Here is a 26,655-nt window from a genome sequence, read left to right on the forward strand (position 1 = left end):
GCACCACCACCACTACAACATTGCCCTCGCCACCGTTGTCATCGTCATCACCCACACTATCATGTTCATTTTTGTCATTATATACAATTATATCACTTTTACATTTAAATAAACCAAACGCTTTTAGACTATTTTTCACACTCACAACACTTTAAAAATACAATTTATCCAACGCTTAACTGTTTTATTTTCCAACTAATTATTCTTAAAGAACAACATAAACAGTTTTAAAATTTGATAAAATAAAATAAAAAAAGCATAGCAATCTCAAGCTGACCCTTTGTGGATGAGAGATTCAAGTATCGAGAACAATTTAAAATGCATTACATGATGGAAAATACTTACTCACTTTCTAATTTGGTCTAATTAAAAAATAGCACGTGTTCCTTTTTTATTAGAACCCAAGAAAAATTAATAACATATGCATTATTTTTTTAAAACAATAAAGCATGTGTTAAGATATCATTAAACAAAACTAAAAGGCGAGTAATCATTATGGGCACCCAGGTATTATACATACATGGTTGTTACTAGAGATGGGCAATGGTTATGGCGGGCGGGTAACCGCGGTTATTTACCCATAACTATTTATGCTCATACCCGCATAACCGTTTACCCGTTGGGTAATTGCCTAACCGTTTATAAACGGTTATACTCATACCCATAACCGTTTATAAACGGTTAACCATACTTATAACCACATACTCATCTAACCGTAACCGTTTAATACCCGTTTACCCATTTACCCTTTTTAACCTGTTTATCTCTTTTTTTTACCATTACCTATTTTTCACCCGTCTACATGTTTTTTAACAACTTGAAAATTAAAAAAAATTGTCATAATTTTTTTTTTTTTTTGACAATTAAACACCGTTATAAGTACATTTATCATACATTTCTATATTTTAATTTTTAAAATCCTTATATCATTCCAATAATTGAAATAATTGCCGGCAAAGACACAACGGCGGGCACTCTTACGTGGGTTATTTATATGCTCTGCAAGCACCATCATATGCAAGAAAAGGTTGCAATGGAAGTTCGAGAAGCAGCAAATCTGAAAGATGATTCAAGCATTGTTGAACTCGCAGACAGTCTTAATGAAGATGCCCTTAATAAAATGCAGTATCTCTTAGCAGTTTTGACTGAGACACAGAGGCTCTACCCTGCTATTCCACTGGTAATTTGACTAACATCTTAACTAAATCTAATGCATGCATACTGCGAGGGAAATGATTTCAGTGCGCTCCTGTTTATTTTTCTCACTTAAATTTCTTTTGATTTATTCAATTTAAGGATAGAAATTCTTCACGGATTATCATTTGTTACTTTTTAATTAATTAAAACACCGCTATATAAATCATGCACTATAGTCAATAGCATTGATCTAAGTTTTGTCCGATAGAAAACATAATTTGTGTTAATTTTACATGTATAAAATAAATGGGTAAACGGTTACCTGTTTATAACCGCGGTTAATACCCATAACCACTCATTTAAATTTCACGGGTAAACGGTTATACGTATAACCGTTTATTTATCTAAACGGTTACCCATAACCGTAACCGTGAAGTTTAAATGGGCGGGTAACCATGGTTATCCATAACCGCGGGTATTTTGCCCATCCCTAGTTGTTACAAAGACAATAATTAATTTATAAATGACTTCTTTCAAGTAGATAACCTAATACAATTGGAGTACCACATAACTTACAAACTAACTTTTCTAATACAACGATATTATTAAAATTAAGGAGTAAAGAATTTGGGATAAAATACACAATGAGTGAACTATAATAATTTGATATTGAACTCATCATGCATAGGGATCAAATACACCAAAATTAATTATTTCACCCTATTTGCGATACCACATTTTCATTCTACATAATTTGGTCAGTAATGTATAAACACCACGTTAGTTAATGGTTTTTTCTCGTTGAACATTAGATGTTTATTGAATATATCATATGTCACACGATATTTAAATATATGGTCCAAATATGTGCCAATCCTAGTACTAGTCACTCTTTTTTTTGTAAGTATACCGATCCCGTCGATTTTAGTAAGTAAGTTTGTGTAATATGTATTTCAAATAAAAATAGAGTGTTACTAGATCCACCCCAGTGTCTTATTTTCTCACCCACATGATAATCCCACCCACCATAGAAAATTAAAAAAGTAAAATGTTATTTCCCCACCCACCATTATTCCCAAAATAACCATAATATATATTTTTTTAAATAACTCTAATATATCTTTAAATAATATTATAAATAAATAAAAATAGGAAAAAAAAAAAAGAAAAAAAATGCAAGACTTAAGACCTAGACATTCATCATCTCCTTCACACCTAACGCCCTACAGAGACCCCGTATCCCCAAACCACTCTTCTTCCTCTTTTTTTGTCAAAACCACAAATCTCACACCCAATTCTCTTTTTTCTCCATTGAAGTTTCTCGCCTTCATCTAACACATGCCCATTCCTTCCTCTAACCTTTCTGTCCATTCTAACCCAAATCTTTCCCAACCTCTTTCCACCAAGATATCACACCCCACCCACCATTATTTATTTATTATTTTAAATTATTTTTTGTTTTTTCAAAATGTTAGTACTGAATTAAATAGAGGTTTAAGAGTCTTCTTTTAAAATGATAAATATGTTATTAACATTTTTATTAAATGGTGGGTGGGGAAATAAGACACTAGGGTGAGAATATATCACCACTCTAAAAATAAAGGAGGAATGCTAGTAATCCTTATAGGTTTGCTTTTCATTTTGCAATGTACGTGATGATCCAAATCACCTAGTTTCTAGCTCATTCTTTAAAAATGAAAGTTTTAACGAAAAGCCTACAGTACTATTCACTTTAACGAAAAACCATATTTTTACATTAAAAAGTCAAACCTGGTACTATTCACTTTACCCTTTATTTTGTCCTTATCATTAAAACTCAAAGTTTTCAAACCCTTTTCATTAGTTTTCCTTTAAAAATATTATTACAAAAAATTAACTAAAACTAAAATCGTTAAGAACCATTTGTTTTTTCAATTAGACACAGAAATTATGACAACATTAATGGAAGGGTTTAACAACTTTTGATTTGATTGATTTCTTGCAACTGATAGGGGCCTGTAAAATATAATATTTTGATCGTCAAACAATATTACAAAATAGTTATTAAAAGAGATGAGAAGATTGAAGGAGAATGTCTAAATAAAGACCGAAAAACAAAAATAAAGGGTTCTGTAATATCGGTATTCATCCAAAATATTGGTGAGAAATATATAGGTTGCTAATGAAAGTTTTAAACCTCTGAAAATATACAATCTCTGATTATTAGCATTATAACTCGATTCATGTACCGCCCACTGCCCATAACGACATAAAATTTGTAGTTGTGTAAAGGGAAATAGAGGAACCTATTGCTTTGGGGAACTGAAATATATTCGCTTTCAGAAACAGCTTTATTTTATATCAGTAGCTAGCTAGGTAGGCTTTGCTTAAGTTTGGAAAAATATTTATAGAGACATGTCAAGAATATGTGAAATGTAGCTAGGTACCAAAAAGTATACATCGTCTGCATAAAAAAACGAGACAAGTACTCAGACATTGGGTCCGAAGGTTGATGATGATCGTGATCGTATTCGTGTTTGCTTCAAAGATCCAAATGGCAGATTGTATGGCTAAAATGGTACAGGACAGATAAATTGATTCCCAAATAAAAATTCAGAACTTCCTGGGATAGTATACAGAGATAAATTGATTCCCCAAATAAAAAAAATAAAAACTTCCTGGGATAGTATATTGCTCTTCCAAGAATAATTGCATGGAATTTTTCAACTTTGAACTTGAAGGGCCATTTATCTCAGAAAAGATAAACATCGTCATTCCAAGGGTTTTCCAGTTTTAGTAGTTAGGATTCCTTCGAAACATGACATGGTGAATAATCAGTATAAGAATTTACAAGTAGAACCATTCAGCGATTTGTGAAGAAATATGGCTCCAGCATGCTTAATATCTCGGATTTGGAGGAAAATCAAAATTATATGTTAGATTAGAAGATATTGATTCCACGTTAGAGCCTTGACTGATAAAAAAAGCCCTTCTAGTGAAACTAGTCGATCACTCCGAGTGTATTGGCTTGTCGGATGATGAAGATGATGAGTAAGAATCACTCCAACTGTTCAGGAATGATGTCGTTAAATAGCTGGTATTTTAGTTAGTCTGAACGCCGAATGGAGAAATTCTTAGGCACGCCGTTTGTAAACAGGAACCCTCACACACGTTAAACCGCCTCATGCGTGGTTACATGATCAATTATTAAGAGCAGCGTTGTAAAGCTCTACAAGAAAGAGACGTGCATGTTTCACGACGAAAAGTACGTGATATGCAATCCAAGTATACATTTACATGCTGGTCGAGTGAGGCCCACCTGCGCACGCTCATAGAACTCCATTACACTCACGGCTTGCTCGTATCGATCGAATCGCACAATCCCAACAGATCAGCTGGTGAATCATTTCATTCCAAAGCTATGGTACATAGACTGGTATAGCTATTGCTAACTGGCCATGGTATGTGGAATCTTAGCATAATATTTGCAAAACCATGTGAAAGTGAAGTGAGTGCTCACAGTACTCCTTCGATCCCTTCAACAGAGAATTTATTTCAAATGTTTCCGGTGAGAGTTGCGACAGTACGTAACGCATCGTGGAAATATCAAAAACAAAATCTTAGATTCCGAAGAAAATCTATACCAATCCAAAAATATATGAGACAACCAAATCACTTCATGCTGTAGAATTTTTGCCAAATCCAGAAAATGGGGAGCTCTAGAAGGATGAAAAAAAACAGAGAACAGCATAATTAACATTCATTGTCGACCCACATTAACGTGATGAAAAGATAAATTGAGGAAGGGGATTGATCCCACTTTTGTTAAACATGTGCATGAGGCATGTTTTGTGCCTGTTTGTATGAAATTTAAAAGAGAAAATTATACATTTAAATTGATGAACTTGGTATACATAAAGACTCTTTTTAGGTGCTCGTGGAGTTGGTTTGGCTTTTGCACTGACTTTAGAATAGAAAGGGGGAGGTGTGGATGCACCCTTTACTTTCAAGAGTTTTGTGCTCGCTATATTCATTTAGGTTTTTTTACTTCATACACTCTCTTAATTTGCGGCCGTCAGATTAACTAAATAAGAAGATCAAAAGATAAAATTTAAGTAGTGTGTGAGAAATTAAAAAAGGTGTGTAGATAACTCACCCTTCATTTATAAGCTGGTTAATTTTGTGCTCTATATATGTTGTATTTATGTATGTTTCGTGATGATATATATGAAGAGGACATGACCAAAATGAAAATGCTTCAGTCCATATTCAAAGTTTAAAAAATCTCAACACTATTTGGACACCAATAATTATAATATGCATTTGCTAATGCACTTTCTAATAAAGATAGACCATATTATATGTGAGTTTATCTACATTAAAGTGTGTCAGCAAACGAGTTAATTTTGTGTCTGGCAAAAGAAATATAAGCGCATACATTGTCAATGGTATGCTTTATTACGCGAGGGCCAAAAATTCCATATGATATGGACATATTGTTTGTTAGTATAAAAGTTCATCTCTTTCGCTATAAACGTTATTTTCTTAGTTGCACATATTATGTTAGTAGAAATGAGTTTTAGATTATTTCACTCAAGGAGAAAAGAAAAAAAAAATTAGAGAAAATGGACCAAATTAAGAGTCATCTAATAATTAGTGTTATTGAAAAAGATCTCAAATTTTCTGAAGTGCCTCATCTTACTCGATTTCCTAAACCCTAAACCCTAAACTTGTCTTATGAATAAATTGTAGCAATGATCCTTCAACTAAAAATTCATTACCATTGGTCCCTCAACTTATCAAAATGTGTAGCTATAGTCCTTTTTATCAATTTCGTCAAAATTTTGTCAAAATAAGTTATGTTGGAATAACCATTTATATAATAAGGGTCCCTCAACTCATCAAAGGGTGTAATTATGGTCATTTTCGTCAACTACGTCAAAATTTTTGTCAAAACGAGTTATGTTGGAAGGATCATTGCTACAATTAGGTTAAAGTTGAGGGATCGTTTCTCAAGTTGAATTAAAGTTGAGGGACCATTACCCCAATTGAGTTAAAGTTAAGGGACCATAGCTACAATTTACTATAACCTTAAATTTAAGATGAATACATATTCTCCCTATTCATACTATGTTTTTGTACCATATTTTCATATCATTTTAGATGGCATTTGATGTGGACAGTCACATCATTTGAATTAATTATATTTTTAAATTTAGTTCATTATTTAATAAACTAATAATTAAAAAAAACTAGTTAATTAAATGATGATTGTGGTATAGGATGAGTCTTTCTCCTTCCTTTCCTTGGGTTTTGCAAATTTTTCAAATGATGTGGCTGTCCACATCAGATGTTACCTAAGGTGGTATAAAAATATGATATAAAAATATAGTATGAATAACATTACTCATGTATAAAATGAGATTTAAAAGCACTTCGAAATAATCGAGTAAGTGAGGCGCTCCGACTTAATCACCCGCCTAGCACCCTAGGCATTACTTTTATTTCCTTTCAAGCTAGTTCAATGAACACTCTTCAGGTTCTTCAAAGAAAAAAAAAAAAAAAAATGAACACTCTTCAGTTTTTCACATATTTTGGAATAATTAACTTCATCCTTATCCGTTGGGTATAATTCCCAAATTACTATTAGTCTTAATTCCAATAATCTACCATTCATTATATTCCATAATCCACCATTGATTAACTAATATTCCTAATCATTTTCATTGTCCTTCTTAATCTTTAGGGTCCAACTTCTGCTCATGATTAACCGTCTATACAATAGAGGAATTACGGTATTGTATTCTAAAGAAAACAATTTATGTCATTTCATGAGGTTGATATTGGAACCGGATCTCCTCCGGATCTAAATAAACTGAGCTTCCTGAGCAAAGGATATGAGCCGTTGAAATTTGATCTAATAGTTACAAACATGGGGGCATTCTAAAAATTATAATAATTGTAGCCGTTGAATCAAATTTCAATGGTCTGGATCTCTTGATCCTTAGATTCAGTTTATTTGAGTCCAGAGGAAATCCGGTGATCCGTTGATATTGAAGGAGGCTGACACACAATTTACAAAAAGATTTAGATATTGTGGCAAATATCAATCATCTTCTAGATTATTTGACATTTATTGAAGCAAATGTTTTAGGGAATTGTTATTGACACTCTAAAAATCTCATTTTACACTCCTCATAAGTGTATTTTTCTTTCCAAATATAAAAAGTTTGAAGTGTAGAATCAGATTTTTAAAGTGTCAATAACAATTCCCATGTTTTATTATACTACTCATATTTTCATTCAAGCCAACACGATATCTGATGATTTTGCTACTTGAGCACATAGTAACGTCAATATTGTATTTAATTTTGTAATCTTCCTCGTCCTAACATACAGCTCATGATACGTTTCTGTAAGCCAACACACAAATGTAACTAGAAAATTACATCTAAAACTCATCCGTCAATAAAATTGTGTAATCTTTCATTATATTGCGGAGCTATTAGTAATATTTCAAAATCTGAGTTAATCCAATATTATTATTTTACTAAATCAGCCCTTTGCTCGCATCTAAACCCAAACGTTGCACAACACAACAATTCCACCCATAAAGGGTTATTCAAGGAATTTCAACCATAAAATGCGCCAAAAAGAAAACAGAAAAGAAAGCAAAAAGAGAAGCAAAGTTTGCCATTTTCAGCATCGTTTCGTTATCTCAACAAACCTTTCAAAGAATCGGGACTTACCAAAAAAACATTTCAAAGAATCGAGCAAAAGGCAAAAGGGCTTGGTCAACCAAATTCTGCTCTAACTGTTGCGAGATAACGAAGTTAATCAACATGCTAAAACGAAAAAATAATTGTAGAGATACCAAATTTCTAAATCAAATATGTAAATATAACGTTAATAATAATTTAATTATCAAAACCCATATCATTTCTTTATAAAATTTAGTTTCCAGAGCATTGTCCGATTGGCCACGTGTCCCATCTCCTTCAGTTGTGTTCACCCAGAGTGCCACGGCACGTACGGACTCAGAAACTTGCGATCCCCCGCGACGCTCGGGTTGACCAGTGCCAGCCTTGACGGCTAAGTACGGACACATCCCTATCGTTATATATTTCAGTTTATAACTTAAGTTTCCAGCCACCCCACACCCTCCATTTTCTTAGCTGACTCTCTCTCTCCTCCTTCTCTCTCCATTATAACCTCCTCTCTCTCTCGCTCTCTCGCTCTCTTTCTCTCTGTTTTTCTCTTCCTTCCTTCCCTATTTATTTTTCATCTGTCGTTATCCTGTCTGTCTGTCTGTAAATTGGTTTTTGATATTGTTAGCTGATTAATTAGCATTTTTGAAAAAAAATAATTTAATTTTTAATTAATCTGTTTTGTGTTTTGCACTTTTTTTGCATTGGCTCCTCCTTCTGTATATAGTTTGATCCCATCGAGATCACAGAAAATAATACACGGGTCCGTCTGAGGAGGAGCAAATTATGCATGTAAATATTGATTAATGCATTACTATTACTACAGTGTTTCTCTCATTGATTCTTGCTAATTTTTAATTAAGCAACCGAACCAATATCGATTAAGCTTTCGAAGCCTAGAGAGAGAGATTTGGAAATCATGTTGCAGCATGTGATTCAGCAGCAGGAGCAGGTCAAATCCCAATCTCAATCTCTGTTCATGCATGCATGCATTCATATTGTGATTTCTGATTCATAATGGTGTTTATATGCATGTATTTTGTGTATAATCTGCATATTAATGTGTATGCGGAAATGGATTCTTCAGAATTAGTCTTAAGGTAATACATAAATATATATATATATGTATGTATACACAGTCATGTATATATGTGTGTGTTTAATCTGCAAATTAGTGTGTTTCTGCAAATGCGTTCTTGGGAATTAGTCTAAGGATGAAATATTTCTTAAGATTTTACCATTTCATCTTCAAAATTAGTGTGTTTATGCAATTGGGTTATTGGGAATTAGTCTAGAGATTTAAGTATTTCTTAAATTTGTGACATTTAATCTGCAAATTAGTGTGTTTCTGCAAATGGGGTTTTCAGAATTAGTCCTAGATTACAAGATAATTGCATGCGAATCAATTTGTTCTTTAATTCTTTACATGTTTTTTTTTTATGCTTTGTTGGGTTCAATGTTGATGTTCTTAGATGGTTTGGGTCAAAATTTCTTGGTCCAATTGGTTGAGGAGTCAAGCAGCAAGGAATTTTCATATCCCTTCCCTTTCACTTTCACCTCTTTCTGGGATTTCTGCTATGTGCTGTAACCATCATTTTGCTCAATCCCTTTCGCATCTCTATCTTCCCCAGTCGCGTATGCATTTTCGATTATACAAAACTTTGATACCATACGTTTATATTATCGACATGGACTTGCTTCTAGAGTTCTATTCCCCAAATAATTTGTGGGGTTAAGGCATTTCAACCTTTTTTTTTTTTTGTAGATGGTTATTTCAACCTTTGTTGCCAATATACCCACAAAATTGTCATTGTCTTAGGGTTGCTTACTAGTTATTTCCCACTTTCCTATTGGAGCAGAATGGGAATATTTAGCTCTTTATGCTTCTCCTAAAAGCTTTTCTAATCTTGATTCTTTTGCATTTAGATGGGTAAAGGAGTGCCTTAGTGTGACAAGCATTTCACATGGATAACATAATTGCTTCTTTTCCTCCAAGTGCTTTTAAATTCTAATTGTTTGTTCGGACCGAGTCGTTTCTATAAACTGAACAAAACTTACATACCATGAGCTTCCTTCTTAGTTTACTCCTTTAGTTTCTAGCTGCAATTGGGTAACTTTCTTCCTACATGTCACATGGAGTACAAATGCACATCTTTTTCTACTTTGCAGACAAAAATCCACCACCAAACCATCCTTCTTTTGAGCACTTATGTGCTTAATGAATCACACATATACATGGAAGGTTGGTCCGTGGAAACCGAAACTTGGAACACTCTCCGATTCTTTCTATTTATTTTTAACTTTTTACATGCTTGCTTCATGCATATCGAAAGAAAAAATCCGAGTGAGGGGGTGAGGGAAAGTCCTACTCTGATGCAGGTTGATATACATTTACCGTACTAAGATAAGTTAAAACTATTGGATTAAAAATATGAAGAATGATGATCCTAAGCAAAAGGTTTTATTTTATTATTGCACTATGACATAGGTTTTGTTTTGTTTTGTTTTATTTTTTTTTTTTTTTTGGTATTAATTTTTGTCAGATAATCATAATTTTTAACATTGCTCTATTATGTTTTGCTTGCAGAATGAAATTTCCAGCCAGATTAGCTCTCAAATGTTCGAATTTTGTGACCCGGAACTATTCCAAGAGACCCTACAAAATTCCGAGGTCACTTCTTCTCCAAATTGCTGCTACGAAGAAAATTCATCCTTTGGAACAAACCTTTCACTGCCCCCAGATATAGAAACCAAGTTCAGTACCTACCAGGATAACAATGGCAATACTGACACAAGCATTTCCCAAACCCCCACAACTACTAGCACCGCCACCACAACAACCACCACAAGCACCAACACCACCACCACTGCCGCCAGTGTTAATAACACTGCAACCACTACCACCAATGCCATCAACAACAATAATGGCAACCTTTCCATAATATTTGATTCCCAAGAGGAAATTGATAATGATATATCAGCTTCCATCGATTTTTCTCCATCACCATCCTTTTCTGTACCTCCCTTTCTCATAACCCCACAAGATCAATTTGATTTCTCTCAAGTGCCACCTCAAATGCCATTAGCAGATTCTGTTGTTGAGGGATTTTCACAGTACCCTGCCGAACCTGTACCACCTCTTATGACAGCTTCATTAGCATCGGTTTTTGAAGAGGATTGCTTGTCTTCAGTGCCTTCTTATGTTCCCTTGAACCCTTCTTCTCCTCCTTGTTCATTTCTCGGTCCTCCTATGGGACCATACATGCCTACTGGGCCTATAAATCCTGCTTCACTATCTGCTGACAACACTGGAATTTTCACGAGCAGCATTCTTATGGCTTCTGAATTGCAACAGCAAGACTTGGAATATCAAGGAGACAATGGTGGATTTTTCTGTCTAGATTCATTATCGAGGGTTTTTAATCCCGAAGAGCTTCAGGTACTAATCACTGCTGGTAAATTTTAGTACTTGGTAGATTCTTGGGAGATAATTTAAGAAATAACTATTTTGTTTCTCACAAGAAACACATCAAACAGTTTAGTTTAATATGTTCGAATTAAAAAAGGTGGTTCCAAAGTTTCAAACTTAAATCAAGAAGGAAGTTTGATACACCATATAGAACAAAGAGAAGAGGTATATGGAGCCTCTTTACCCCTCTCCTTCTATATGAAAACGAAGTCTGTTTAAAGAAAAATGAAATCCTTTTAAAACTAGCTATATCATGTTGATTTTTGAGTTTTCAAACTATTGTGGTGAATAGTTGTTGAAATTGAAGATCTTGAAGAACCTGCCCTCTTTTGAAAAAAAAAAAAAACAAAGCAAAACTCTGCATTTTAGTGATGTCTTTCTCATGAGCTCTGGTTTTCCATTAAAGTCATTTGAAAAAGAGTTAGAATTCTGATTTAGGAGACCTCGAAGGGAACTTAGTGTCGTAAACCCTCGTAGGGGCCACAGCTACTGAAGTACCATCTTGCTTATATGTTCTCTTTAGACTGTCATCATCTGCATGTAGACTGGAAAATATGGTGTCATATTCAAATTAACCGAATAATATCAGCACGCTTAGCATTGAAATAAGGACAGAAGTACTTTCTTTCTTGTGCACTAGAAGGGACTAATGTTATTTTTTTTTGCAACTTTTTCTTTACGTGTAATTTTCACCTTTTTCCTCTATAAAAGGCACTTAGTGCTGAGAATCAGCAACTGGTGAGTGGGGCTGGGAACTCTACTTCTTTACCAACTGAGATTTCGATAGCCGAAGACCCAAATTTTAAAGTAGGAAAGCTCTCTGTTGAAGAGAGGAAAGAGAAGATCCACAGGTACATGAAGAAAAGGAATGAGAGGAACTTCACCAAGAAAATCAAGGTTCATGTTCCTTTACTAATATTTGCATGAGTGGATGTATGTTACCATGTGTGCTTCATACTAGGGAGTAGGGTTTAAACTCTCACTAATGTCCAAGCAAATGTGCAGTATGCCTGCCGCAAAACACTTGCTGACAGCAGACCTCGAGTCCGAGGAAGATTTGCAAAGAACGATGACTTTGGAGAGACCCATAGACCTGCGGGAAGCAATCATGAAGACGATGAAGTAATGCCTCTTACACTTTTAACGCATAACTTTTCTTGCAAGAAACAGTTCTCAAACTGTTAACGATTTATATTATCTTTGGCATCTTGTCACCTTACAAAGTTTTACTGTCCATTTTATTCCAGTCATCTCACATTAGTAAATATTGTTACAGGTAGTTGTGAAAGAGGAAGAGGATTTGGTTGATTCCTCAGACATCTTTGCTCATATCAGTGGAGTGAACTCTTTCAAATGCAGCTACCCAATCCAGTCCTGGATTTGAGTAGCATATAGTACTAGACTAATAATCTACCAATTTTGCAGGACCCTCTTTCCACCAGTGATTTGTATATCCTGGTTTAATAAAAAAAAAAAACAAATGAATAATTGGGTCATTATATATATTATTCATATAAATAATTGAGTCAGGAAGAAATTATAGAAAGTGCATAACTATGTAAAGTCTTGTGATACTATTTCTTGTACAGACATCAAACCTTGTAAGGTGTACATTTCATGGCATCTTACTTATTTGAATACTAGTGGAACCATTGTATGTAGTTTTTCCTCGGACCGAAGGGAATTTTTTTGCACACTTATGAACCCCGAGAGACTTTTAGAGTGAGTTTGGACAAGGGATTTTGAAGTTCTACAGAGCTCAGGACTTTTAGTAGTAACTTTGTAGTGCTTGAGTATTTCATTGATGGTGTTTTGTAGCGCATTTTTTAACAATTGAGTCTAAAGTTTCTTGAAATTTTAAAATCTCTAACCCAGAATAGGGTTAGAGATAGAGGCAGAAATTGTTATTCTCTCAAGTTTTCTCTCCTACCCTACACCTTTAGCCGTCATTTCTTAAGCTCGTTTGAGCGCCAATGGTAGTTTTTCCTCTGGGGCTTATGCCTCTTTTCTCCTCTGCTTCCCAAGATTTTCTCTCCCACCATCATTCTCTACTCTTCCTTATAGCTCCTTTCCACCATATATTTTCCCCATAGCTCAAAAGCCCAAAATGTAATCCCCAAAAACTAAGTGATATCAAACAAACCCCTAAATTCTGATTATAATCCCTTGGTTTTTCAATTTTACATGGTTCCTCCTCCTTTGCTCATAGAAGAATTATTCTCATCTCACATTATTAGTGTTTTCGTTGTCATTCTTCTTGTTCGTGTGGTCGTGCTTGTTAGAGAGTAACTAACCCTAAAAGTTTAATTTGTCAACGAATGAGATAATGTACCATACGTGCACTCTTATCTTGCACATGGAGAAGCAGACAAATGAAGACTACAAACAACAAAGAAGTAGGGAATGCAGTGTTGAAACTCGTAACCTCTTGCAAACAATGCTCTGATACCATGATAGACAACAAAGCTTAAGCTATCAAAGAAAAGACCCATTATATTATCAAACTTATCGTGTTTTGATACAAATTCTGACATTTAGACTGCATAAGCATCCACATGGACGGATTTGGATCCTCTCCTGAGCTAATGGAGAGGATCTTCTTGACCCATCATCGTGGGCCGTTGGATTTTTATCCAACGGCTACAAACAGAAAGATCTCTTTAAAGTTATAATAATTTTTTATCGAACGGTCTACGATAATAGATCATAAGGATCCTCTCCATTAGCTCAGGAGAGGATCCAAATCCCACATGGACCTTCATAATGCTTTTCATTAAATTAAAGAGTCCAATTCCCCTTTTAAAAGGTTTTGATTTGAATGGACTCCACCGTCTGGGTTTTCTATTGGGTTTGTTTTGGAACTTTGCTCGATCGTATTTTGGGCTTATTTTCTTGTGGTTTATGTGCGAGCTAAGGTTTTGGGCTGTGTATTGTTTTGGTGTAATTATCCAATTCTGTGCTAATTTTTCTTGAGCAAGTCTTAGAAAATTGGAAAAAGAAAAAGAGGACTTCCTCTTTTAGGGCAGGTTCACTTCACAGAAATAGTAAAATGAATGAATTGGAAAGTTTAAAAATTGGAGAGGTAAGGAAAGGGAATTAGAACAACTAGTATCCTTGTTGATCCGATTACTTATTTATGGGTATTTGATTACGAATTTTAAGAAAAAACTTGCACTTACCAATTCCTCACATGTAAGTAAACGCAGAGGAGAGTTAAGGAGTGAAATAGTTCTATTTCCCATATTTTAGTAAACGCAGAGAAATTAGGATCAAAATAGTTGCAGTTCAAATTGCTTGCAGGTAAACATGTCCTTATATGCCTGTAAAAATTATCATCTCCAACTTCTTCATTTAACTTAGTATAATCTATAAAGATACTCGTCTCGTTATAACTTGTTGACTTTACGGAACAACTACATGTCGACAGATCTTAAGTTTAAATGACACTTAGTTAAATCATCGTATCATAATTATCAGAAAAATAAAAGCGCCATAACAAAGAATCAAAAGGGACATGTTTGTTTATCCTAGGTTCTTCTGCACCAAAAATTTTGAAGGTCAAAACCAAAAACCTATATGGGATGACTTTTGGGAAGTCTAGAGGTTTTGAAACGAGTGTGTTATGTTAGTTGTTAGGTATGGAAAAACTACAGAGCGCAGACAAAATGCCTTCAATTTTTTCAACAGGGTTTGTTGGTGAGGCGGCTCCCCAAAATAGACAGGCCTTTGGTTGTCGTTTGTCGACCAAAATTTTAAAACAACATTTAAATCCCTAATTTATGGCCTGCAAATGCATAATTATACAGTACCTAATTTAAGATTCGGTTGGTCCCACTCCTCCCTCCCGCTCCAAAATTTGAATGTTTGAATATTCACAGTGCAGGAATTATTGGCTTGGGATAAGACTAACAAATAGCTACTTCAAATGTATGTATATTGGTTTCCCAATGAGAGGAATATGTGTATTTGAGTTTTTAAGGTGGCAATGGAAGGTAGTGTATATTGGATGAGGTTTATTCACGGATCTAGAAATCTAACCTCAGAGGGAGCAAGTGTACAAATTTTGTCAAGCACTTAGCGCGCATGTCATCATTTGCCGAGTTATACTACGTGCATTCTGACAGATGACGACTTTTCAAGTGGTGTTGAGACCCTTGCCGAGTGTGACGATGTATCATGCATGCGGACTGTTATCAAGATATGCTGGACATACATTTTATCGAATATTTAGTGGACACAAAAGGGTCGACAAGTCCCCAAAGGACCTTCATTAGCTTTTGTACAACCTTCGGAGGCTCTTAGGGCCACCCAGATTCCTATGCGGATCCACCTCAAATAAGTCCTATCTCAAACTAAAATGTCTCGATGATTTAATAGATTCTAATTAAAACACTCGTTATCATGATATATTGGAGGGAATTTTGAACCGAATTCCCATAGTGATGGTGCCTTAGGTCAAATTGTCATGATAGTGGATACGTAGGATCACAACATTCATCCAATTTTACTAGTGTTCATAGTGTTAGTGGGCATGCCAATAACTCACTCTACCCACAATTCCACTTGGGAAATTTGGCATAGATAGAGACATCCATCCATTGCTATATAACCTAAAGCTACGGATTCCCTTCCCTTCCCTAGCTTTTAATTCAATTTTTCTTTGGTTGTTATGTGAATTCCAACTTTTTCTTTGTGTAGTTGGTAGTTACTAACTTACTATTGCGCATGTGAGAAAGACAACTATTGTATCGCGAAAAAGATACTATATGAGTTTGTAAATGTACCCAAACACGAGAGTGCAAAGTGTAATTTACCCACTATTCTATACTAAACGAAGCCCTAAAATACGACAAGAGAAATTTAAACTTGGGTGCAGGTGATGGGGCATACTGTTCTTGACGACTTGATTAAGCTCATAGTTACGTAGAATTAGAGCGTATAGACTTTTGACAATGGTGATAGTCTAATAATAACATTTCATTTTCTAGTGTTGAAAAAATATTCTAGGTTTGATTCTCCTCAGACGGTGTTTAGAAAAATAACAAAATAATATTAACAAATGTTTATAACGAAAACATTTTATACAAAAGAAATCTCAAACTTTCCTATCACCGATTGAATCTAATCAAGAAGGTTGACTCCTCAATTTACTTCTGTAGCCTCACCCATTTCTATCACATTAGATTGGTGGAATTGAGTGGCCACCATTTATATTTGGATCACGAGCTTCGTATCTAGCATCAGTGTACTCATTCGTATTTATCAATATTTTATCCATTACATTAATCCACTGAATTTCAATTAGTCCACGTCAAAGTAATTGTATTAAACCATTTACTCAGCATCACAACCCATTTCTCTCTCTCTCTCTCTCTCTGTTTGCAAATCCTTCCCAATCTCCTGCAACTGTTCTCTTGTGTTCTATGATTATGTTGTATTTATACAATTATGTTGATGTGGAATGATTGAAATTTAGTAGATTAATCTAATGATTAAGATCTTTCTAGATGAGGATAAATGCGTTGATGCAAATGTAGAGACTCAAGATCACTTATATTTATGATTGCAACATCATAACCATTGAATGTTGGAAATAAATCTTTTGAGGTGATAGCTGATCTATTCCTGCAAGTGTGATCAAGAATTTGATTAATAAATATTAGGGAGCTTTACCTAAAGACAAAAACACAAAATACATTCATAGGACTCCACTACCACTAATTTTGAATTATTTCAAGGAGCCAAAACAAGTGGACCAAATTTTAAATTCCAGTCATGCTCCAATAGACCTGTTACTTAACCAACCAAAACTACAAACTGACACCATTTGTAAAAACTTCAAACTGATATTAGATTTGTAAAACTTAATTCATGCAAGATCAATTTAAAATATTTCAGCCCTTCTACAAGATCAATTTCAAAATTTCAGCACTTCTGCAAGATCAATCTAAAATATGTTAGCACTTTTGCAAGATCAGTTCAAAATTTCAGCATTTCTGCAATATCAGTTTCAAAATTTCAACAATTCTGCCATATTAGTTTCAAAATTCTAGCACATCTGCAAGATCAATTTCAAAATTCCAGCACATCTGCAAGATCAGTTTCAAAGTATTTCTGCAAGATCATTTTCAAAATTTTCAACGCTCTACAAGATTAGTTTAAAAAATCTAGTACTTTTGCACAATCAGTTTCAAAATTTTTAGCACTTCTGTAAAATTAGTTTCAAAATTCCAACATTTTTGTAAGATTAGTATCAAAATTCATGCATCCAAACCAATCCAAACCTCAAATTGAAATACTATAAAATATAAAAAAACCTAAAATTTCAATCGTTCTTAAAAAAGAGAAAAACACTCATAAATTAAACACTCATAAATCTATGGTACAATATGAAGAAAAAGATGAGGAGAGAGAGAGAGAGAGAGTGAAAGATAGGAATGGCTGGTTTGTAATTGTGGTGCTTTAAAAAAAAAAACTTATTACAAAATCTGGAACATCAAAGTTTGGGTGTTTTAAAAAAAAAAAAAAAAAACTGTGCTAATGATAGTAGAAAAACATAGAAAAACAGAAACAGGGTTTACCATGCTTCTAAAAATGTTTTTTTTTAAAGCATAGTAATTAGTGTCCATTTAAGTAATTTCAAATGGCAAGTATACCCTCAGATATATTACAAAATTACAATAATTGCCCCTACATTATTCTATTTGACAATTACTATATCACATTAAATACCATATCATTTTTAGTCATTTAACATATTCACAACAATTGTTAAAGCACTTTTAAAAAAAAAAAAGTTTACCAAACACTCAATAAGTTTATTTTATAGTTGTTTATTCTCACAGTATAGCAGAAACAATTTTTTCTGAAAAACACAATAATATCAAACTAGCCCGAAGAAAGAGGAGACAAAGAAAGAGAGAAACAAAATGACAAATAAGATAGGAGAGGGAAAAAAAAAGTACAAATAAGAGAATAAAGACCCATCTTTTAATTATAGAGAAGTAAAATTTTTAAAATGCAAAAACAACTAAAAATAACCTTGACATTGCCTACCATATAAATAAATTTTGTTCTTCTCTAAAATAAATAAAAAACTTCGTCCATTTCTAGAATATAGTCTTATAACTTAAATATATGTGTAAATGTTCTTAAATATTATCCGCCGCCTGCATAATAAATAAGTAGGGAAGGAGACTATGAGCACATTAAATAAACTAAGATGAGTAATAAATACACAAATATAGAAAATTAGAAAAAAAAAAAAAAAAAAAAAGAGAATATAATAGGGAAGAATTTAGTAATGTAAAGGTAAGTAGGTAGGCACAAGGAAGGTTGAGTATAAAAACCTAGAGGTATGTATGTACTTATACCATCTCCTACGTTATACCCATTTTGTCTCTCTTCTCACCGTTTAGAAAATTATTAATTATGTTGTTCATCTCTGTTCAACACTATACGACGGTGTTTTCAATATGAGTAAAAACTCTCTTGCAATTAATATATTATTTTTAAAGTACTATTGAAACGTAGATGATTGTCATATATTTATATATTACACTATATGTTTGTTATACAGTTATCACGTAGTGTAAGCGGTTGTAAGAAGGATCCTTCCTCTAATACATGATAGAGACTTTTATAGCACAAATACAACGCCACGTGGTTTCCTGTGTTAACAAAACAAGAATATATGAATAAAAATACACACATAGTTTTTTTTATTGACGCAAGAGACCAACATGATAGAGTATTATCATTCTCCTCATACGCATATAAATTTCTCCATTATATAAAAAATCATGGCCAAAATTTGAAGCAACGAAACGAAAAACAAACAAAATTTGCCTGAAATTTTAATCCAATTGCCCTAAAAAGCTGTAGCCATCACAAAATAATATAAGAAAGACAGAGGCAATTTGGTGATATGACGTTTTCTTATTTGGTAAGGAGTAGTGGGGCCCACCGTCACCAAAGAAGTGTTCTCTTGCTTTCACTACCATGCGCACCAGCTCGCTCACTAAACGCCATTTCCCCCACTCTATCTCCCTCTTTATTTTTGAACCATAACCAAATAGTAAAGAGAGCTTGTCCGAACTATTACAAACTCAAAATGCAAAGTATCAAATTCAAATCTGCCCAAAATGGGGTTTTTGAACTTTAATCTTTGAAGAATATTAAGAGGGGTGTATTCAATTGGAAATTTTAGAGATTTTAATGGATTTATAAATCCATAGATTTTTATGAAGTTTGACTGATTTGTAGAGATTCTATGTAAAATTTAAATTCATGGGGGTGTATCAATTAAGAATTTGAGAGACTTTAATGGATTTATAAATCCATGGATTTTTATGGAGTTAAATTGATTTGTAGATATTCTATATAAAATTTTGATTCAATTCCCTCGAAATCTCATAGGAAGATGTGAGATTTGTGGATGCTTAAAATACACTACGAAATCTCTCCAATTCCATCTAATTCCTCAACTTTATCAAATTCTTTAAAATCAATTCCTAATTGAATATACCTGGAATATTATAAACTTCTTTAAAATACTAATTGAATACATCTGGATTTCTAAGGATTTTAATAAATTATCTTAAAATTCTAATTGAATACACCTTGAATTTTAGAGAATCACTTAAAATCTTGATTGAATACCCCTAGATTCATTATAAGAATTAAAATCCCTCAAAATCCTAATTGAATACACCCCCCTCAAGTCCCTTGAAATCTTATGGGGAGAGGTGAGATTTATGGTTGCTTAAAATACACTACAAAATCTCTCCAATTCCCTCTAATTCCTCAACTTTTCCAAATTCTTTAAATTCATATTCTAATTGAATACACTTAGAATGTTATAAATTTCTTTAAAATTCTTATTGAATACACTCAGATTTCTAAGGATTTTAATAAACTATGTTTAAATCCTGATTGAATACACATTGAATTTAAGAGAATCACTTAAAATCCTAATTAAATACCCCTAGATTCATTAAAAGAATTAAAATCCCTCAAAATCCCAATTGGATACACCCGTCTAAAATTCAATAAAAATCTGGTGTTAGATTGGATACTGATTTTAGTTTTCTGATGTGTACTTAATTCAAATTTATATTATATTTATATTTTAATATTTAATAGATATCTTATTTAATGTCATTACATTAAAATTAAAATTATTTCTTGTTATACACATTTTAATTCATTATATTTATTTTACTTCCTCTAATTAGTGTACCTAAACATCCGTATCATAGAAAGGAAAATTTTATTTAAACCTATGTAACCGTTTTCTACACCTAACTTAAATTTTAAATGTACATTATCCTTTTTATCCTATTGCATAATTACCATTAAGTACAAAGTGGAATTCATAATAAAATTAAAATTTATCAATAAACCCACACACTATAATTAAATCTTATCATCACTCATTGTTTATCTTGTGTTCATTCTTGCTAAAACCCTAATAGCTTTTATGGAGAAAAACAAGTTTTTTTTTATTGATGGATGATGATTTTGAAGTTTTGAATTCTCCAACTAAAGTATGACTCGATTTCTGAAAATTTTTGTTCATCTGATTTCAATTTGTTTTTTTTTTCTTTTGTTTTTTGTTTTTTTTGGTTTTTTGGAGAACGATATGATATTCATTAAGCAACGAAGAATACGTATAACCTGAGAATAGTGTGCATAATGGGCCTCGATAAAAATCTTGTCAGGGATTTCAACCCGGTTGAAAGGAAAAAGAGTATTCCGCACAACAAAGTGACCTATCATCAGTTGAAACAATAAGGAAATTACATCCCCTCCTCAACTAAAACATCTAGGAGTAAATCCGGAGGCTCCTTAAACCACATAATCTGTTGAGAACTTCCAATACCCATACGAGTAAGGCGATGTGTTGCAGAGTTGCCGTCCCTTTGTATAAGGGTAACCCGCGAATAAGTCATCTCTCTGAGAAAGATTTTAACATCGTTGATTACAGGCCCAAAGGATGAGCAATCTTCCCCTTGATTCTTCAATGCCGCCAACACCAAGCTAGAGTCTCCCTAAAAAATAACTCGCATCCGATTGGACAATTATTTTTAACCAACAAAACTGCGTTTTGAAGGGCAATCAACTATGCATGGAACGCTGCTTGAGTCATCTCAATAGGACTCACAAAAGCTACTAGGAACTCACCCAAATGATTGCGCATTATCACCCCAAAACCCCCACGTAGACCAACTCGACTCCATGCATTTCAACTTTTCTTAGACTATAGAAAGATGAGTATTTGGGTTTCAATTTTTTTTTTCCGTCAACGTTCTACAACAGTTGTAGTGAAGGTATTGATATATAAGACCCTTTCTATGGAAGGTAGAAGTATTAGTAATTTGTTTGGCTTTGGCATATCAGAAAGCTAAAGTTGTTTTCATGCTAGCCTGTCTTCCCATACGAAACCCTTCACTTCAACTTCATATTATAAATTTGTTGTAGTTCTGATTGACATTTGTTTTCCTTCTAATAAATTGCTTGGGGTAGTGCATGTTAGTGAGAGTAGGTTAGATGAATTTCTTTCATCAAATAAAATTAAATGCAGCAAAAAATAGACACACACAAACACCAAAACACAAATAAATAAAAAACAACAGCCATGGAAAATGCTATAATGTTGTACATAGCTCCAGTAGAAATTTGAAACTTTATTAAAAATCAAATACGATGCAGCAAAAAAATGCAGAGAAAATTTTGAAAAACAAAAAGCTCTGTTTCTAAAGAGCTCAAGGTGGGAGGGGAGACAATGACTCAGAAGATTTTTGATTTTCGAGTTTCTTTGAGATTTTATTTTATAATGGGTGTAAAGATAAATATACTTTTTAATTGGATTTGGTAGGGTACTTTAGGTAATAAATTTGGGTTAAAAGAGATATTAATTCTTTAATTAAAAATAATATGGGTGTAAAGAGTAAGTTGGGTGTAGAAAGATGTTAGATGGGTTCAAATAAAATTTTCCTAGAAAATATTTTACTAAATTAGTGTATCGAAATGTCCGTACCTAAATATATTGTAGTGAATTAGTGGCACATAAGAAAATATGCAAAAACATAAGTATACCGAAAAATTCTATACCTAAATATATGATACTAAACTAGTGTACCGAAATGTCGGTACCTAAATATATTATAATAAACTAGTGTACCGAAATGTCCGTACCTAAACATATTATACTAACCTAGTATACCGAAATGTTCATATCTAAATATATTGTAATGAATTAGGGGCACATAAGAAAATATGCAAAAACATGTGTACCGAAAAATTTTTACGAAAATATTTTCTTATATAAGATACTTACCATAATGAGAATTAAAATTTATAATATTTTATGAAATTTAATTTATGAACACCATAAAATTATAAATAAAAAAGACAGACATTTAATATGATGACATTAAATAGAATCTAGGGACTAAAATCAATTTTTAATCTTGTATAAGACATTTTTCTAAACTTCATCTTATTTAAGGATTAAAATCTAGTTTTCTAAATATAATATTTCAATTAAGTCAGTATGAGTTCAAATCCCGTCAGCGCCCTAATCAAATCTATCATTTGAAAAACAAAATAGAGTTAAGTCATTATTTGTGACTTTGTGGTAATTGCAAAGTGTAATTTTGCTTGTTGGGTCTCAAATAAGGGAAAAGGATCCTCTTTGGATCATCTTTGTGGGGATTTAGGGGATCAATCAATTACGGCCGTTGATCATAAATCGTAAGGTCAGAAATCATTTTAAAATTTAAAATTAAAATTAAATATAAATAGTATCTAACGAAAACTGACTGTATGATATACGATGAACGATCGTAATTGATGGATCATGTGGATCCCCACAAAGAGGATCCGAAAAGGATTCTTTTCCTCAAATAAGTATATATGTAATTGTAGAATCAGCATAAACCGTACATAATACACCTCGACCCCAATCGAGGCATGCTGGCCGTCACGTAAGGGTGACGTAGCCATGTGCGCTGTGCGGAAGTGAACGTGATATGAAAATACGGATAAATAAAAACTTGCTGACTAATTACACTAGATTAACATATCAGTGCGAGTGAAAATGTTTAGAGTAAAGGACACACATAACCAAAGCGTAGGTATTAGAATTCAGCCCAGAAGTTTAATTACTAATTATACAGATCATAAAAGAAACCCTACACTGGTGAATGTTTGTCAGAACCGCCGTGAAGTCCTCGTGAGTCACCAACACGAACTTCTATCTAGAACCTGGAGGGGGGTAAAATAGAAAGTGTGAGTGGGCAAAAACAAAACTTTCAAAACCATTTATCTTTTAAAATGTAATAACTCCTCATTGTAAAACTCGTATAATTTTCCCAGAAAATAATATTGTAAACATATATGAAAACTATACTCGAGAATAAACAAACCATGTGTATGCCATGACAATCATCTCAACCATGAATAAGTAAGCCAGGTGAATTGCACTAATATAAAGTGACATATCAATCGGAGTCACTTAACTTGACATGTATGGCTGAATCTACAACTCAACAATCAAATCAAATCCTGCACACGAGTCAGAACCACCTATGTGGTCTGTACGACAGGCTAGGTGTAAATAAGTACGCTCAAGTGCTACAATCACGTGAAGACTATGTGAAGTATCGCAAGTCACCTACGAGTCGGAACCACCTAGTGTGGTCTGTATGATAGGCTAGCACCTGCCTTGGATCCAAGGTGAGCGTATAGTACAGGAGGTGAATGATCACATGAAGGCTAAGCCTTACCCTCGGGTGGAGCACTGACACCGGGGTGCAGGATATAAATCATTGAAAGTAACTCATCATAATCATACACATTACCATCACAACCATCACAACCTTCGCTATATACTCACTTGCAGCTTACTTGAGCGTCCACAGCGTCGAGCAGTAATATGCATAGCTATATTAAAGCATATTTTAATATGTAATGCATACAGCATGACATTTAAAATGTAAAAACCAGTTAAACAGTTTCTAGGAAACATAAGGCATATATATGTATATATATAACCTAAAAGCCCACTCACTGGTATGTAGTCGGGTTGTAACCCCCAAGTCTCGCCTGGCTGCGCTCGTCCTCTGAAAACGTCTCACCTATATGTGAAACAACTATTTGAATGTTATTTTTAAGCACATAACTGATGCGAGAATTATACGCGCACAAATTAAACCCTCTTTTTGACAATTGTAGTATAAGTATAAGTAGGGATCGTTCTGGACCGGGGATTAGGAGGGATTGTTAATCTCTTGGAAACTGACTGAAAAACGTAAAAACAATATAAAACACTAAACTAGACTCAAAGAATGTGAAACTAAACGTTAAAACACTAAGACAAACCAAAAACTCAAAATGCTTTAAGAACACAAACTAAATTGATTTCTAACTAAATTGAACAATAAAGTAAAGGGGGATTGAGTTTTGGACGGAATTAAACTAAATGGACAAATTGTAATTAAAGGCAAAACGTAAATATGAATGAGATGAAAATATGGATGATGGAATAGCCAAGGGGTTCTTCTCCACACATGTTACACTTGCATACAAGATTGATTCTCAGTTGGTCTTTCGATAAATTATGATTTCTCAACACCCCGGGTTAATTAGGTCCGCTTAAATTAACCGTCAAGTTTTCCTTAAGTTAATGAATTGGATGACATCATACGACAACCCAAAGCATTCTTCAAAAGTTCCTTACATGACATCATAATAAAGATACAATCAAAGATCATTACGTTCAATGAAAACTATAAGTGTTGACGAGGCATTCGTTACTATGATTGCATGAAACTTATGCCAAGAATTTATTTAACGCGATTGTTTATAAGCAACCTCCACTACTTGTGAATATAAGTTCATAACGATTAGGTGAAACTCACTTATATTCTAGCGTCATATTCATGCATGAAAATTAAGCGCGCATTCTCAATAAACATACATAAATAAGTTATCAATCAAACGGTTAAACAAATTGAATCCACAACTTATGAAATTCCAACGAAAGTTAATCAATTCATATTGCAAACATAAACATAGTTTCGAATCACCCCCTAGCTAAAGGGGGTTTAGTTACTCATAACTTTGAAATCAAAGAAACACCTAAACATTCCAACAACTCAACTTGAATTGTATGAACGTTTAGGCACTCTTTTCTTCCTCTTTATTGTAGCATAAGGTCTAGGGATAGTTGGTTGGGGGGATGGAAGTGTGGAATGGAGTGGGGAGTGATGGAAATGGAAGATGGTTTTTGGATTCTAAGGGAGAGAAACTCACGGCTAGAGAGAAAGAATGGATGTGTTTGTGTATGAAATGAGATGATCCTTGAATGAATGAATGCAGGGGTATTTATAGGAGGAGTGGAGATGTATATGGCTATTTGTTTAAGGTGTTTGTGGTTGCAATGATGAAGAATTGCATGTGGAAATAAAAGGGAAAATGTGGTGAAATGATGAAGTAGGAAGATGGAAATGCATGTGAGATGTTGGAAGGGAAATGGGAATATGAGTAGGCCATGGCATGGGAGTTGTTTTGTTGGTGTAAATGTGCCATGGTTGCAATGATGAAGAATAAAGGGTGCATGTGGGGTGGAATTGAATGAATGCAAAGTGAATGAATAATGAAATGAGTTAAAGAGGGAGAATGTGGTGAAATGATGAAGTAGGAAGGTGGAAATGCATGTGACTTGTTTGTGGAATAAAGAATGAATGGTGGAATGATGAAGAGTTGCATAAAGAATGCATGTAGGGTTAGCTAGGTTGGCTTTGTTTGGGTGCATGTGTGTTAATGGTGGTTTTGCATGTGAATTGATGGATTGTTTTTGATGGAATGGATGGTTCTTTGCATGGCTTTTGAAGTGATTGTGGGCTTTGGAATTGGAAGGAAATGCATGGCCTTGGGGTTGGTTTAAGAGAGAATGGGCTAGGCCCTTTGTTTTATGTCCAAAATGAATACAAGGCCTTCAAATTCGTCCAACACTTTGGCTCCAATCATATGCTATCCATTCCAAGCCCAATTTTGCTCCAAAATGCTCCAAAATGCATCTTTTTGCTTCCTTAGCCATATGAACCTAAAAACACACGAAAATGGCTTAAACTACTAAAACAACTATGAATTAACAACATAGATGCACGAAAACAAGCTAAGTAAGTCGCCTAAATATGCTCCTATCAAACTCCCCCACACTTATCTTTTGCTAGTCCTCGAGCAAAACAGAATAAAAACAAATAAACAAAACGACACTAAACACGTAAAACACAACCTACACCTTCCAACAATCGTTTCAGGGATTTCCAATGCACATGACAAGTTAAAAATTAT

The 26,655-nt window shown here is 33.7% G+C and overlaps 1 protein-coding gene across 4 annotated transcripts; it reads left to right on the top strand.

Annotated features, from left to right (window-relative positions):
- The first annotated feature begins 8,234 nt into the window (after positions 1-8,234).
- Positions 8,235-12,953, top strand: LOC137738365 (uncharacterized). Of its 4 annotated transcripts, none has more exons than XM_068478002.2 (5): positions 8,235-8,775; positions 10,411-11,262; positions 12,004-12,189; positions 12,298-12,414; positions 12,569-12,953. In XM_068478002.2, exons 1-5 carry the CDS (start codon positions 8,743-8,745, stop codon positions 12,674-12,676), a joined length of 1,296 nt encoding a protein of 431 aa, XP_068334103.2. In that variant the 5' UTR covers positions 8,235-8,742; the 3' UTR covers positions 12,677-12,953. The 4 variants fall into 4 exon arrangements, with proteins under 4 accessions (XP_068334103.2, XP_088538515.1, XP_068334102.2 ...); XM_088682389.1 differs by lacking the exon at positions 8,235-8,775 and adding an exon at positions 9,875-10,065; XM_068478001.2 differs by lacking the exon at positions 8,235-8,775 and adding an exon at positions 10,065-10,202.
- The last annotated feature ends 13,702 nt before the right edge of the window (positions 12,954-26,655 follow it).

This window comes from Pyrus communis, chromosome 13 (assembly GCF_041283825.1).
Source record: "Pyrus communis isolate YQ-2024b chromosome 13, ASM4128382v1, whole genome shotgun sequence".
Lineage (NCBI taxonomy): Eukaryota > Viridiplantae > Streptophyta > Magnoliopsida > Rosales > Rosaceae > Pyrus > Pyrus communis.